The sequence below is a fragment of the Copadichromis virginalis genome, linkage group LG5, assembly GCF_057382275.1.
Source record: "Copadichromis virginalis isolate Kocher_CV1m ecotype Utaka linkage group LG5, C_Virginalis_male_GT1.1, whole genome shotgun sequence".
In the NCBI taxonomy this organism is placed as follows: Eukaryota; Metazoa; Chordata; class Actinopteri; order Cichliformes; family Cichlidae; genus Copadichromis; species Copadichromis virginalis.
The window spans coordinates 25959873-25976747 of record NC_140622.1 but is presented as its reverse complement, the minus strand read 5'-3'; the positions used below and the strand labels follow the sequence as shown (position 1 = coordinate 25976747).

General features: G+C 39.1%; 2 protein-coding genes across 3 annotated transcripts; one reads left to right on the top strand and one right to left on the bottom strand.

Moving 5' to 3' along the window:
- The first annotated feature begins 725 nt into the window (after nucleotides 1–725).
- On the top strand, nucleotides 726–5499 carry lg5h3orf18 (linkage group 5 C3orf18 homolog). Its single transcript, XM_085457026.1, has 5 exons — nucleotides 726–1070; nucleotides 2032–2468; nucleotides 2572–2597; nucleotides 2894–3023; nucleotides 3929–5499. Exons 2-5 carry the CDS (start codon nucleotides 2202–2204, stop codon nucleotides 4007–4009), a joined length of 504 nt encoding a protein of 167 aa, XP_085313152.1. The 5' UTR covers nucleotides 726–1070; nucleotides 2032–2201; the 3' UTR covers nucleotides 4010–5499.
- Nucleotides 5500–7132: 1633 nt separating this feature from the next.
- LOC146709848 (uncharacterized) lies at nucleotides 7133–15803 on the bottom strand. 2 transcript variants are annotated; one of them, XM_085457027.1, is made up of 6 exons: nucleotides 15645–15803; nucleotides 13536–13758; nucleotides 13350–13433; nucleotides 11910–11960; nucleotides 11725–11763; nucleotides 7133–9336 (listed from the first exon to the last, which is right to left on the bottom strand). In XM_085457027.1, exons 2-6 carry the CDS (start codon nucleotides 13638–13640, stop codon nucleotides 9268–9270), a joined length of 348 nt encoding a protein of 115 aa, XP_085313153.1. In that variant the 5' UTR covers nucleotides 13641–13758; nucleotides 15645–15803; the 3' UTR covers nucleotides 7133–9267. The 2 variants fall into 2 exon arrangements, with proteins under 2 accessions (XP_085313153.1, XP_085313154.1); XM_085457028.1 differs by having other exon boundaries at nucleotides 13536–13705.
- Between the last annotated feature and the right edge of the window lie 1072 nt (nucleotides 15804–16875).

Below are 16875 nucleotides of genomic sequence, written 5' to 3'. Positions count from 1 at the left end.
TTAGTGTATCAAGTCATTATTGCTTTTACACATTTTATCTAAATCTACAAATGAGCTTCCTCTGAAGGGTGGCTGCCGGGTCTATTAGACATTGAGTTAGGAACTCAGTAATTCATGAAGGGTTTGAAACTCCTAACAGTCCACAATTAAAAGGATCCGGCTTATTTAGTTTTGGGATCTGACTAGGGTCCCTCTTGGGTGCTTACTCTGTGAGGTATTTTAGGCATATCCAACTAAGAGGAGATCCTGAGACAGATCTGGGTCCTTATTTTTATTTTTTCAGAATTTGTGGCAATGATGACTGGAAACTTGTTCAAAATGACCTGAAGAATCTACAGATTTTCTTAAAATCGACAAAAAAATGGAAAATAAAATGTGTTCAGTCACTTATCTGTGTGGTGATTTTTGTGCAACTGTGCAAATCCTTACCAGTGAAACAAATTTTTAATGCTAATTTCTTTGCTGGTTTCTTCTTCTGTTCATGTGTTCCTGGGGGAATTCGGGTCATTGAGGTTCGGACAGAAGACATCACAGGGTTAATTTCCTCAGACCTGCCACCCGGATGCAGTCATTCACACGGGTCTGACAGCATCTGGTGTGCAGTCCCATTAAATCCCATTTTCATCCTTGCAAAGCCAAACAGACAGCTGAGGGAGCCAACCACATTTATCATCTTGAAGCCATTAGACCAATTGCAGGGTAAAGGGGGAGGGAGCTTGCCGCACTGATCTCTGTTTGCAGCATCCCCAGAGCAACCTCTGCTGTGTGAAATACAAGAAAGGGCAAGACGACGGGAGTAGATCCTAGGAGGCTATCAAAGAACTGGAAAGGAAGATCTTGGGGGTTACCAGGGTAGGGTTTCTTTGACGTGTGGAAACCATCTTCAGAGAAAATGGCTGTTTTGTCAATGTAAACAGCTTGTCCAATACCTGCATTGCTAAAGGGGGAAACAGAAGAGGAGGAGGGGCAAATACTGGAGCAAATGTTGCCTCTTACAGTGAAAATTCTCTGTCTTTAGCTGCCCCTAGTCTGCCGCAGGTCACCTCTGAGCATGCATGTTGTATGTTAAGGTACGTATGGATCTCTAATCTGAGAGGACACATGAGTAAGACCTGGTCCTGGTGGCAGGATTATTAGCTTCAGCTGTTAGTGCAGGACAGCTGAGATCCACTACACGTTAACTGAACATAACACGCATCCGTATCACATGGTAATACAATCATACAATCATCCTCACAAAGACCATGTAAAATGTTGCATGCTCCGTCTTTGTGGAGTGTAGGAATTGCTAACTGGACAAGAGCAATGACTGAATCCAGTCTTTGTTTTTCATTGGTTGGCTTCAGTTGCACATGTTCCTCATTAAGAGCACAAGCAGACAGGATGAGGAGGGAGGAATGGATCATATGTCTATGCCTTTCTGTGTCACCATATAACAAAATGGAAAGCATGTTCGTCTTTTAGCACTCCTCATATAATGTAAATCTTAAGGAAAAACTGCTTTGCACTCTCATGGGATGTGCATAGTACATGTACCAAGTCTTGGATGCAGAGGATATTTATGGAACCTGTGTGTGTGTGTGTTTGTGTGTGTGTGGGGGGGTGGATGTAAGTTGATTTTTATGTTAGAATACGCTGCCAACACATTTCCTCACAGTGCATATTGAAGTTTGAACGCTTACCATTCCGCTGAAATTCATGAAGCTTTTTTTTTCTGCATACCGATTTCCTTCTGTGCGTTTACGACCCACATCCTGCCCAAAACACCTACCACAACCCACTGGCACAATCACCATGGTTTGAGTAAATATGAGGGTGAGGGTTCCAAAAGTGAAATGTTAATTCTTTGCTTCTTCTTCTTCTTTTTTTTTTTAAAGATCTAACTAAATCATGAGTAAAAAAGCAATAAGAAAATAGGATGTAAGCATTTTCATATATATGGTTATGGTTCATTCAATTCATTTTATCACATGAAACCTTCTACAGATTCATTGTAGCAAAATAGTTATCAGCTTCTCCTTCGTGTGTTAGGTTTTATTTTACAGATCTTATGGCCAAAGCACCGTCGATGCCTCAGGAGACGTCGGACCAGCACGAAGACACTTTTGCTGATCATGACACACACTAGAAGCTGAGCAGTATAACAGCATCTACACAAATAGTGAAGATCCACACTCCAGTTGGAACAGCTACACTCGAACATGGCTGCAAATGGAACTAGGACAACTACAAGTTTTTTCTCAACAACTGCCACAACCCCTACAACCTCCACGATCCCCTTCCTCTCGACAAGTCCTGGAAGCAGAGACAATATCACCTCAAGAATGTTAATGACTGTGACTATAACGACAAATGAGACCAATTTGAATGCCACCGCGTTGCCAGAAGTCGTGATTGAGAGCTCAGGCATGGGAATGTTGCTTGTACCTTTTGGCATCATCACAGTCATTGGCTTAGCAGTGGCAATAGTAAGGAATCATTTAAACATGGTCTCTTCAAAACCATTTCACACAGTATAAAACATAAAAGTTATTTAACTTTCTCCGTCATATCTTTGCTTCTCCATTCCAGATGCTGTATATCAGGAAACGGAAGCGGTAAGTTGCCACAACCAAGCAAGGCTGGATTACCATCTGTTTTGAGTCTTCACAAAAGGAAAATAATCAATTAACTCAACTAAAACATATCTTTATTAGGTATTTCATGGGTTTAAGCTTACATTGAGATCTAGTGCATAATCATTCCTGAAAAAAGCAAATCATTTGCTCAAATTAGTACCACTAGGATCACACAGAGGGCACCAAGTTTGGCTCAGTGTGTGTTCAACATGATTATTATGTTAATTTCAAAGTCTTTCCTCCCCCTTACTCATCTTTAACCTGTCATCACACAGGTTGGAGAAATTGAGACACCAGCTCATGCCCATGTACAACTTCGATCCAGCTGAAGAACAAGATGACCTGCTGGAACAGGAACTACTGGATCACGGTCGGGAAGGCAGCATCACAGGGCCCAACGCCAAGGTAGGACTGACAGTTTTTCTTTTTTTACTGTTTGTGTTTATTTTTATGTATAATCTGAAGATTTCAGTGCAGATTTTTTGTATGTTTTTCTTATGACATTGCTTTCCTGTTTAGTGTTTTCGCTGTCATAATTCTTTATTTTCTTTAATTCCTTTTAAGTTTTGACAATGGCATAGTTATAAAAGGCAAAAAATGGTAAAGTATGGCCTGTGTGTCGTTTCAACCATTTCTCTAAAACCCCCTTTTCTCACTACCCTTATTCTTTCATGCTGTCTTTGTATCTGTATCTCAAATAAACTACAACCTCTAATTCATTGACCTAATCTGCATTAGAGTATGTACATGGAGGACAAACAGCGCTACATCATACTGCCTTTTCCTTTGAACCTACATTCATATTACCTTTCACATCCTTTCCTTCTCACTCTTTCAACTAAATCCTTACACATAAACTACCCCAGGGGCCACATGAAGCAAACACATTTTCAGAGTTTTCAGATGTCGACTAAATCTATCCCACTGTGTCCTTGTTGATGTTGTGCATTAAATGCATTTGAAAGCCTAAAAATGGCTTTCAAACCTTAATATTTTTTTCAAAACTTTATTTTGGCTGTGTAAAACAACCAGGACAACGGCATCAATCAGTTTTATAACACATGCCGGTATTTTCATAATTCCGGATTTTATGATTTACATCATCTGTGGTCTGTGGCTTCTGGCACAGTCTGTGTAGGTGATCTTATTGTTCTAAAAGTAGCAAAACATTACTGGGAAAAGAATAATTTAGTTATTGTTATAGTTTCCTTCTGTCTTTTATTACTAATGACACTATAAAGCTTGTGTCATCACATGATCTTAATGTAACGGTTTTCGCTTTCCTGCTTTCTGCTACCGCTTTCCTGCAGACTCTTACAAGCTCCCAAGGGACAACACAAAGGCCCAGTCGTCTTGTCTTCACAGATGTAGCCAAAGCTCTCAACGCTTAACAGCTCTCTTCCATTGGATAAAATCAGTTTGCGAGGTTTGCTGGCCTCTATAAAGGGAAACCAGACTGTGTGGCGGAGCAACTGGAGCTCTGATGAAGGTTATCGTCACCATGCGTGGAACGGCAGCGGTTGCATGTATGGTGGAGAAGGGCAACGGGAAGCATCACGTATGATCTTGCACTGTTATCATATGGGCACACAAATGAAGTGGGATGCACTTTTTTTAAGGGAAAAAAATCATGTCATGTCATTGCTGTTAAAATATTCGGTAGCTTGTCAGGAAAGTTCTTCTGAGCTTCAGTATCTATGTCTATGTTTCATAAAAGAGAAGTGTATATCTGTGTTCTAGTGATTTTTTTTTTTGGTCCTACATTCCTGACAAGATTCAAAGCTGGATGTGTTTCCATCCTTAAGTAAAGTGTTTCTCCCCAGTCGGTTTATTCTTTTGTGAGCGTTTAAGGATTGTCTCTCTGCGTGTGTGTACATTAAAGTTATTTAAACCTTTTTCTAACGAAATGTTCTTGTTGTACAAATCTAGAACAAAGGAGTTGATAGGTGATATTTTATTAATAAGTGATGCGCAGACGTTGAGTAACACAAATCACAAGGTAAAGAATCAAAACAAAATATATATCACAGGTTTGTGAGTTCTATTAAGGAAGTGGATGAGGACACATCAACACATAACATAACTACAAAATGGTGTTAAGAGTAAGGCATAAAAAGTTGATTTCTCAAGTTACACTTCAACCTTTTCAAGAGTTGAAAATGGATCAAGTACTGTATGTAACTATATAACTATCAGTAAAATCACAAAACATTGTCCCCATTTAGAGAGTAAATATCTAGACAGCTCTTGTAAAATAACACACATTGACTCAGCTGTAGTTAAATTAAAAGGCACCCTTTAAGGCTGACTTCCATTCACTTATGGTCATATGAATGTAGTGAGATGAGTGATGTGGACTACAACAGTACTAGTTTGACAGTTACTTCAAAATTTCATGATCCACATGACCTGCAGGTCTAATGGGAACTATTAGACATATTTAACCAAGAGTTTCCCCCAGAGATGACCCCGGCGTGTTGGTTTTCAGAGGTAGTCCAGGGAGCATAGTCAAAAAAAAAAAAAAAAAAGCAAAAACAACCCAAAAGCAAAAAACAAAATTAAAGTCAATGCAGATGAACACTGAATCAATATCTAATCCGGCTGCAATTTTGTCAACAATGCTGAAATACATGAAATGACTGAAATACAAAATATCAGTGATAATATGAGTACATTTTACGTGGAAGAAACATATATACAGTAAATAATGGTGATATTCAAGTAATGTGCAGTAATTAGCAACTTGTAAGTGATATCTAATTTGGATAAATGTTCACAAAACGACTTCTCAAAACATTTTTTAAACTACATGGAGGCAGGAAATTTCTTAACCTCTGATGTTTTAGACATAAAGGATTCAGTCATTTGTATGAGAAACATCTCCATGAGGGAAAAAGACATCCTGAGCTCTCCAGATTATTCTATATATCTATGTGGCTACTTATGTTGATTCATGATAGAAACCAGATTTACTATCTACGAACATATATAATATATATATATTATATATATATATATATATATATAAAATACCTTTAACGTTCAATTACATTTTTTTTTGTAAATTTCATTTCCCTGCATTACTGTCTGGTGCCAGAGACAGTGCTGTGCAAAAGTCACTCATTTCTTTAAATTTTGCTAGGAAATTTGGAAATAGGTGCACCAACTTACTGAAACATTTAGACACATGGAAATACAGTTTCTAAGGAAAAAAACTCAATATTTGGTATGACCACATTTATTCTTTACCACAGCCTGAACTCTCTTAGGCAACCTTTTTGTAATTTCTTTAAGTAGTCTTCAGGAATAGTTCTCCGGGCTTCTTGAAGGACATCAAAGCTCTTCTTTTGTTCTGTTCTCTTTCAAGATGAGCCCACAATGCTTCAATAACGTTGAGGTCTGGGGTCTGAGGAGGCCAATCTATGACTGATAGTGTTCCTTTCTGTGATTTGTACCCAAAATTTCTAATTTGTATTCATCAATCCATAAGCCCCATTGACACCGATTTTTGGTCCAGTTTTTGTGTAATTTGGCATACCTCATCCTTTTCTCCTCGTTTCTGCCTTAAGAAGGGCAGAAAACCATTTCTGATGAGGCTTGAACACTAAATAAATCAGCTAAAGCATAGGTGTCAAACTCTGGCCCGCGGGCCAAATTTGGCCTGCAGCCTAATTACATTTGGCCCGCGAAGCCATACCAAATTATTATTAGAGATGGCCTACTGGTATTATACAGCTAATATATATATCGTTTAGTATTAAGCTTTGCTTGTTCCATATTCAGTTTTCCAGCAAAACTTATTTGATCCATAAGAAAAGATTCATTCTTATATCTGGAGGAAGATTTTTTTTTCAATAAATATTAATGTTAGCCTGCAACTTTGTTCCAGTTTTGAATTTTGGCCCACTGTGTATTTGAGTTTGACACCCCTGAGCTAAAGGGTCAGGTATACCCTTCAGGTCCTGTATCAGGGCTTTGCTGGATTTTCTTTCTAGTAGATCTTTAGGAGTCACCTTGTTGGAGCAAAACTAGTATTTGCCTGAAAAACTGTTATATTTTGTAGATTCAACTAAAGAAGTCTTTGTTCTTTTTAAGCGCCCAAAGATACTTACAAAGAACTTATAATTGGTTATTTGCCAAGTTGTCTGTTATGTGTAGACACAGCACTCTTCATCCCTTGAGTTAGGTGCCTTTTTTATGCGTGAATGATTCCCAGCACAGCGTTTAGTGGTTTAACGAACAAAAACATTTCTATATAAATGGTCAGCTACAAAGACTGGATTGAAAGTAGCCAATATCCAAAGAAAACCTTTGAAAGACCTTCAGAAAACCTGGAGAACTATTGCTCAAGTCCACCTAAAAAATTACAAGAAAGTCTGGCTCCTTGTATGCAAAATATAGAGATGATGGTGACTTTTGCACAGTACTGTATTCATGGTGAAAAATACTACATTCACTTTTTCTGGTGGCATGCAGCTAGTTCTGAATTAATGTTTCTATTTGAAAATCTCCCATTTCGTTTTTTTTTTTTTTTTTAAAGATTTCTGAATGCAATGGAGATGAACTGAGTTTTATTTATAGAGTTCTTACAGACTGGGAGTTACCACAGTATGTTAGTGTGGACAAGTCTTAAACCACTTTGTTAACATTTTCTTAAGTAGAAAGTAGCTTCAACAGAAAATGTTCATTAAGCACCACAAAATAAATCCCATGCACTTTGTTGCATTGAGGTGTACGTACTGTAGCTATGTAGCTGCATGCTTTTAGAGGTAAGTGAAACAATCCTTTAAAGGAAGACTGTAAAATTTGCAACAAGATATGATGCACTTCCTCTCTATGAAACTAAATAAAGTTAAACTTGTTTAATTGATAGACCATAAAATGCACTCCCAATACCTTCAGTACAACGAGGTGTTTTGTTGCTATAGCCTTAGTCGGTCTGGTATGGCCGGTGCCTGAAGTTAGCCATAACGCTTATGTATTTCAGCACTTTGTGGTTATTTGCTGCCATGTATTAAGAGTGTCACACATACAATTTACAGTGTAAGAATCAGAAAATACATGATAGAATAAAAATGAGAAAAGAATAACAATCCCCACCCCACCCCCAAAAAACAAAAACAAGTATTTCATGAGGAACTGCACCCTAAAAAGCAAGTATTTCATCAGGTTGTTGTAAACTATTGGCTGCATTTTATTTCCCAGGAGAGCAAACAAACAAAATCTCACTTCAGTTTATATCAAATACAGTTAAAAAAAAAAAAATTATACTGATGCTTTTATTTGTACTCCCCGACTGGAGTGTAACATCTGCTTCCACATGTTGGCCTGCAGCCCTGAAAACCTCGTGTTTAATCGTACTGTATATCTGCACAAAAACCTGTGTGTGTTTGCGCGTGTGTGTGTGTGTGTGTACAGTAATTGTGTATATCACTGTTGAGGGAGCGAAGGATTACTTTGCAGGAGATCATTTTGTGTTACTGAGGTAGAATGAGAGATTAAGAAGCTGAAGGTAACTGAGGTTTAAATGAGGTCTTTGTGTCAAGGCATACTGGTAATGTCAAATACAGATCAGAAATGCACAACAAACACAGCACCATAATTATTTCTGAGTAGACAACATGTTCCTGAATAGTTTTGTACCTGAGGTTTCAATATGGTGTAAAAGCACTGTTAATAGTGAAATCCTGAGTGAAAAAAAATGACATGTCAACATCCTTGTTGACTAAATGATGTGTGAAGGGTTTCTCTTTTCTAAATGAAATATTCAAACAATTTCTCTCAAATCAGCTGCTGGATTGAAGAAAAACAAAACCCTGGATCCAATTTAATCTTCTTTTTTTTGTAAGGAGCCCCTGCCCCACACCTCAAATAATTTGATATTTCATTTTCAGTTTAAACCTTTCACACAACTTTCATCATAATGACTTCAGCGCACCATGTCTATATTGTAACGATGTTTCATACGAGGGTTTGTGATATTTGATTTAGAAACATGTTTCAATAAAAACAATTCAGTTTGGTTCCTTTGTTTTTCTTAACCAGTCTCATTTCAGCCAGCAGCCTAGTCCCCTCTCCATGCAACCGCCGCACATACGCGCTCACACTCGCTCACACGCAACCATGCACACTAAGGGGCTCAGGAAAGCTGGCATACTTGTAGGAATAGTTCAATTTTTATGGGAAATGCACCCTTTTTGTTTTTCCTTTACTGCTTAAAAGTCACATGAGAAGCAGGCACGTCTAAAACGACCACAAAAACTGCTTTTACATTTTTAGATTTCAGAAATGAGACAATATGTGTGTGCGAGCTTCAGAGATGCTGCAGGTATGAACGGCATATTTATATGTGAAAATGGTATGTCTCAAGTGCATTTCCCAAAAAGTGGAACTATTCCTATTCAATAAACCTTACTGAAAGATCAAATACTCCAATGTTAAAACACAGTTTGCTCACCAAAAATCCAAAACTCTTAAAAAATTTATAACAAATCCAAGGTATCACATCAGGAGAAGAAATTACTGACTGCAATTACTTTTGAGTGTGTGTGTGTCTGTGTGTTCCTGAATCCCCATCACAGATAGGAGTCAGATTTAAACCCCTGTTTATCGGAGGCCAAACCTTGAGGTAGGTAGAGAGGTGCCCTATCTACTCCCCTTCCTCCTGTGCTGCCGCCTGAGATGACGAGGGACCCTCCTCAGCCTCTTCTGAAGCGCCCTGGAACAGCAGGACACCCAAAAAAAAAACAAAAACAAAAAAAACCCAAAACACTTTTTCACTTTGTTGTTATCTCTTTTGGTCTACTGACTCATGATGCTCAAGCACATGAATCAATACTAGAAAACGCACGAGAATACAAGAATGACTGTTAAAATCTCATGGAGCGATTGCGTGCGAGGAAGCAGGTTCCAGCTGTCAGACCCAGAAATGTGAGGAAGATGACGGTTACATCAGGAAACCAAAAAGACAGGGGAAGAGAACAGTTAGAGCAGGTTTCCCCTCACTATATTGACTCATTCTTCCCCTTCATGTGTGTGCGTCTGAGAAATGGAGTCTGTCTCAACGGTTTCAGTTCTTAAAGCATCTCAACCCCTTTGACAAACTGCTTAGTGGAGAGGATGCGATAAGACACACGAGGGGCATCAAGAGAACTGCCCCGCTTCGGTGAGAACTGTTGTGCAACTTCATTTGAAATTCAAAAAAAAAAAAGAAGAAGAAAAAAAAGGGCTAAACGAACCAAAGTTACAGAGAAGCACTTGGTGTCACAAGACGATGCTTCTGGCGGTTTATCTGGGGAATTTAGCAACGGCATCTGTGAATTTTCAAGAATTTGGCATATCCTCATGAAGTCAGTGTACATGAAGCGCAAGAAGCATGTGCATTGGCAGCTTTGCTATCAAATGTGCTAAGGTAATGACTTTTTAAGTGGTTTTATAGTTGCATTTTAGTAAAAATGTGCCAAGGCCTGAGAAGGTTATAACATACACAAATCCTAGGAGTACTGAACTGAAACACAGCATTGCGCAAAGTGAAATCCATATATTTAAAAAGAGCAGATACGCAACATGCAGGGGAGTAAAAAGGATTAATTAAAGACAATGTGCTTCAGTACCCTGGAAACAAGGCAGTTTCGCTTCTTGAAAGTCTTTCCCTTTTACAATTGTTAGATTTTGGGGCACTTTTCAGAAGATGGAATTATTTGGGATGTTCTTCCATGAACAGATACAGAAAAATATAAGGAAAGGTTTTATTTTGACACTAAGAGGCATTTCTGTTCTGTCACTGGTGTCACTTGCTACTTTACCAGTACTGCAATACAGATCAACAGTACTGCAAATTTATCAGGCAGTTAACTGGACACTTTTCAGAATATGGACCATGAGCGTTATGGTGACACTTAATGCATTAAGTGGCAGCTGAGTGTATACATATAGCATAAAGGACTTTACTGTTAAAATGACAAAGCCAGAGGATGGGATTCTGTGCCACGACCAGTTTAAAGTCAACAGGCTGCACATCACTAAGCCTAATTTTATATAACCCGCGGATCCTAGTAGATTAGCGGCTGTGTTTCCATCATGTCTCTCTCTCTCTATCTCACTTTTATTGCTATCAGTAAATCCTACCAGGACTAAAGGCAGCTTAAAAAAAAATAGTATCTGCAGCATCATGGAGGACATGTCAACACCATGTCATTTTAGGGACTTAAGTTTGTAAGTTACTGAGTATACTATATTAAATATCTTAAAGGGGGCAAATAACATTTAGTAGAAAATATTTATTTGTATTATATAAATATTCATCACTAGCTGGTGCAACTTTCTAGAAACCTTTACCTACTAGTTTCAAGCAGATTCAATATTTTAAAACTTAATGTTAGACATTTTTTTGTATTTTGCTCTTCGTTTTAGATATTTATCAATACTTGTGAGTAGACTGGTTATGTAAATGTACAGTGCATACACTACTTGCGCAACTGTTAATGTTTTTGTTTTGTTGTTTTTTACTCACCCTGTAGAGTTTGCAGGCCAGATTATAGCGTGTTGTTTTAGTTGCAGCTTCACTAAAAAGTACAAGGGACTTTTGAATGTAGTTTTTCTTTGATGATGAACTTTTGATATTAATAAATAAGATAAGCTATGCAAATCAGCACTGCAGGTCTCACAACATAAATGTAACTGACATTAGTCAAAAGGTAAATGTATGACACAAAATGAGATTTCTGCCCAACTGAAGCAGGGCTCACATTACACCACAGTCACAAACTCTGAAAGTGACTTATAATAATGCAGATTACACTGCAAGAGACTTCAATGATTTGATGATTGTAAATGTTTTAAGGATTCCGCCGCAAAGCCTCTGCTAAGTTTGTTAAGCCATAAATTTGATATAGTGGGGAACGCAGCTGTGAATGTTAAGTGGTTTACTTTATTTTGTGAAGTTGTCTCAAGCGTATCTTAAACACAGGCCCTAATTCCATTATTCAAACAGCGGCACTTTCACAACAACAACAGCGTTTCAGTTGTGGGAACCTGCGTCTCAAAGTGCTACATCAAAACAAAACCGGACCACCCTACTGCCCTTTAAAGATTTCGTTTTCCTCACCTGCTGTTCTTCAGTTACTTCTAGCACTACTTTCTGGGGCTGTGAAAAGAGAGGCAGCAGAATTAATTAAACATGAAGGAAAACGGGCCCTCAAGGACTGCTCAGCTCCAGCATACACAGACACCTTGGAGGCTTTGGACACACATTTACAATTAACTCCATGAATGTCAGTGATTGCTTCATACCCATTTCCTTGGTCGCCCACGTGGTCGCTTCTCTCCAATGGGCTCTACTTTCTGCAGAGGAAGAGAAAAACGGTTGAAAACACAAATCCTGTGGTTTTCTTTAGAGTATTGTAGTTTTTCAATCTTCAATCCAGCAGCCATATTTATTTGCTAGATACAGTTTCCTGTAGGTCAAGGGGGGAACACCCCTCTCAGGAGTGGCACCATTTCCTTAATTAAAGAAACATTTTGGTGAATACTTTGATGGGGCTGTACAACTCCTGTTGGTAAAGTCAACAGTTGAAACAAAACTTCAGAATTTAGGAGTTGTATGCATGTACAGTGCCTGCACAGATGAACAATATGCCAAATTAAAGTTTTCGCAGGCATCAGCATGTGCAAAGTTTACTTGGCAACCAAGTAAAATGATTTTAAACAATTAAAGAGGAATGTTTAAATTAATATTCGTGGAGTTCTTTTCTTTAAAATCATTCTGTTTTGAGAAATGTTCAGGTTGAAAACACAAAGGATGGATTTGTGTGATTTGCCATGTCTAATTGCAGGCTTACACATGAAATACCTCTCTCTGCCATGTTGTAACAAGTTTAACAAGCTCAGTTGCCTGACAATAACACTTCCCCCTCACAGCTAGTGATGAAGAATAAAAAAGAAATCTTGTGAGTCTGATGTCTCCTGACAAAACAGAAAATTTTCAAATGATATTTTTCAGCATATTTTTGTATGATTAGCCAAATAGTTGATCCACTACAAGATGTGGATCAATGATGATGATGTCACACCTTCTACAGCAAGTTTTCTTTACTTTATTTTTAAACTACAGTGAAACCTAATTTTTTTATATGCGCACAAATTTCTGTCTAATTTTACAAGCAGCAAAACGATGAATATTGGTTGGTTTATATGGGAAAAGACTAATCAAATCATTCACGAGTCTATTGCCAGAAAATTGCTGATCTTTACAGTAAAATAAGTCTTTAAAGCTGGTGTAAGCAAGGTGGTGTAAGGAAGTCCATCCACTCTGATACTTCCAACCACTTATGTAATGTAATCGTTGTTCCTGACAAGACAATGTTTTATTTGTCAGAATAATAACGCATGAGGCATAAAAACTGCAGTGATTTAACTTGAGCTTGTCCTTCTTTCTGTCTGTTTTGCAACCTCATTTTTGCCCCTGTGATGGCTGCTTTGTAGCCACAAAAGTATAATTGAATTAAATTGTATTACACACAAAAAAACCCTCACTAACACAGGTACATTGCAAAGTTAAGCCCACTAAGATTGCAAAGTCTGAATTATTTTTTAAAAAGTGCAGACACTGCCACTAAACCCTAAGCATCTGCATCCATTTCAGCTTTCTTATTATGCCAATTTCAATTATGTAATGTTTGGTTATTTGAAACAAATTAACTGTGATGAAATTATACTCTGATCAGTTTCAACCTTCAGTGCAGTTCTGGGGCCTTTGTTCTTGCTGCCTTTTGGTCGTCCTCTTGGCCGCTTTGGAGTTGGTGGTCCAACAGGCTCCTGTGAAGAAACATTAGATGCGGATCTAGTAGATGTAAACACGCCATCGGCTCAGTAAGGCAAAGCTCATCACATTCACATGCTTAATAAATGGAGTCCTACCTGCTGCTGTTTCCTTGGTCGACCTCTGCCCCTACGCTGAGGCTCAGGAGGTGACTGGGCAGTGCTTGGCTGAGGAGATGGCTCTTTGGTCCCACTGTTACTCATGCCTGCGTCTGTCCACCTGCTTCAAACTGTGTGGGCATCAAAGCCTGGAGCAGCGGCCTCGAGGGCTTAAAGAGGAGCAGAGTTGAGTATCAGGAGCTGGAGATGCGAGCAAAGGAACCTGGAAAAAATGACTCGTTTTGAATGCAGCGCAGCAATCGTCTCTGACAAATTTAGCATAATCAGCTCTATTATACCACTTCAAATAATTTTCTTTTTGCACAATTACCACAATGAGTTCCAATCAGTGCTTAATGACATCATTAACAGGATAATTCAGGATCACACAGGACTCTTTTCCAAGAGCAAGCGTGGGAACTGCTTATACATAAGCCTTGGCACCAAGTTCATCGGAACACAGACAGGGGTCTGGCAAATGCAAGGAAACATGAGAATGGTGTGCAGAGACTAAAAGTAGCACAGATATTCACAACTCAATCTACCATCCAAAATCTGCATCTACTGTACTACACTCCCCACTTCCATCTGCCCTCTGCTAGGCGTTGCATGTTGTATGTGTGGTGATGCGACATAAAACTTGTGCAACTCAGACAATGATTTGCAAGAAATGAAAGACGCTACATGCAAAAACTTAACAAAAAGAATTGAAACTGCTAGTAAATTTACAGTTTGGAGCCTGTAGTGCAAAACTGGGAAATAAAGCTACAGCTATTTGGATAATGTAAGAGTCATTTAATTTCTTATAGTAATGTGTAAGGTTTAGGTGAATGTATTTGGTTTGGTCAAAAAGATAGATTTACAAAGTAAATCTGTAATCTCTAAATAGGCCTTTACAGCTGATTAACTGTCTACTCAATAAAATGGCGAGAAATGGCCCTCACAGCTCCTGCAGCCCTTCAGGACGTCTTCGTGTCGCTTGGACTGCCTGACCAACATTCAGGTGGCTATAACGTTTGCATTATATACATTTGCAAAAAAAAAAAAACTACTTTTCACGTTAAATCGATTTTCACAACAATTGCCAGTTAAGTCTTTGTAAAAAATAAATTAATAAATTAATTTTAAAAAAATCAATTGGTGAATTATTTTGTCGACTGACTTGTTTCAGCTCTAGTTGCAGCCCATCACGGGCCTGATTAATAGCACTGGTACTGTAAACATTGTATATTCCACTTTGATCACTGGTCGAACCATTTGTAAACGTGATGGGTTTATTTCCATGGGTAGAACAAACAATAAATAACCACTTAAAACTGACTTTTGGTAATGTCCCAAGGTGGTCGCTTACCACAACGGGCAGCTCTGCGAGGAATGTGCCAAACACTAATTGCCAACACAGCCTATCAAAAACGGCTGCACCGAAGCAGGAAGTCGGAGTAATTTGAGAAATACGTCCTCGCTTGAAACGATTTAAAGCCAAACGAGACGCACGACGTCGTTTCGTCGCTTTTAAAACTCGTTTCCAAACAGCTCAACAGGCGACGTGCACTTCTCTTGCAGCAGCAGACCGTCCGCTCAACTAGTCCGCGTTTGGCAGTCAAGTACGGGACTGAATGTACTTTTTGCATATGGGCGGCAATTGCAACCATAAAAACACATTCTTTTACAGCGTTTACCAAGGTGCGCGAGGCGCTCCTGAAGCGAAGCCGTGAGCCCAAAGCGTCGACTTGAGTTTGGTAACTGGCACATGCAAACGCCAAAACAACAGTCGAGCAACAGGCCAGCAGTGTTTTAAAGCGTAAAGTCGACGCTGACCAAACAACATCCCCCTGCTTCCATCACTTGCGCAATCGATCTCTAATGTGTTTGGGTTTTTGGACCGATAACAGGTTCGCCAAAGTGGATGAACCGTGTGCTAGAAAGAGCTGGAGGAAGAAGAAGGAAAAAAAAACATTGCCAAGGACAAAGGCAAGCAACACAGGTGCAAAACCTCTGCTTTCAAAAGCAGGACATACATTTAGGCTATAGGCTCCGTGTTCTGGCTGAGCAATCCTGCCCATGCAGCCAGCGCAAAATAACAGAGGGAGCAGAGGCGGTTCGACTTACCTTAAGTTGGTTTGCAGTTTTACCTGGAAGTTCACACACACTCACTCCACTTTGTGCTCCTGCACAACTATGAAAATCTTAGTGTATCGACCGTCTCATTGGCTGGAATGAAAGGGTAATCTCTCTCTCTCTCTCTCCCTCTCTCTCGCTCCCTCGCTCTCTCTCGCTCTCTCTCTCCCTCCCTCCTCCTAATCGGAAATGTGTGTGATCCCCCAGACGTCCAGTCACGAATACCCCAGATGCAGTATAGTGGGGGGTTGTAGCAGAGCTGTATGCATTGCATACTTTCTCTATTAAAGCATGTTTCAAGAAAGAACGAGGGTAGGAGGGTTGAAACAGCGGACCCCGCCCCTAAAAGCTCCCTGGACCACCCACTTAAGAGGGAGAAAGTCGGGCATCAGACAGGAGGGTCTGGTTCCGGGGTTCCCAAAGTGGGGTTTGGGGGCTGGGAAGTTCCCCAAAGAAGGGAGGAAAAGGTTCAGTTTGTTTCAGCAGAACAGAGTTGTGAGAGCAGACTGTCTGCACTGTTTCAAGCAAAAAGTTTCACTCTCTGTCCCTCTGTTATCTCCCCACCTACAGTGCTAAGAGATGTTAACTGTGTCATAAAGGAATAAAACATCAAATGGAGTTTCAGAAGAACAAAGTTTGCTCAGCAGCACTATCATATACATTTTCTTTAGGGGAAAATGTAACCCCGGCTCAGCTCATTTCAAAAACTGTGCAAAGAGCATTTGAAGTCATCAGCAGAAAAACTTATAGAGCACGCAAAAAGTTGCGATTAGATGCAATCTTTGGATTTTGTATTCAAGTACTTTTAACAAGTGTAGCCCAGTTATTAAAAAAATTATACAACTGTTTATTTTCAAATAATAATAATGAAATAATAATAAGTCAACATGGAGCATTTTTAGATTAAAAGGTCCCTTTCTGTGTGGATTTCTGCTTTACATGCTGCCTGTGTGCAGCTGGAAAAAAAACCCTAAAAATAATATATTTTCAAGATGTAACTTTTTGCATTTACACAAACTGATAAAAATTGGATGGAAATGTTTGAACCACCGCAGAGAATACACATTCCAGGGGCAGCTGCTGCTGCCACTGGACCGCTCACGGAGTCATGTCAGGTGAACACGTTGGCGTACGACCAAAATATAAAGCTTTAAGTTAAAAAAGATGAAGCACGGAGATTAGTTTGGGTGATTTGCAGTGTCACTTTCATCATGTAATTAAT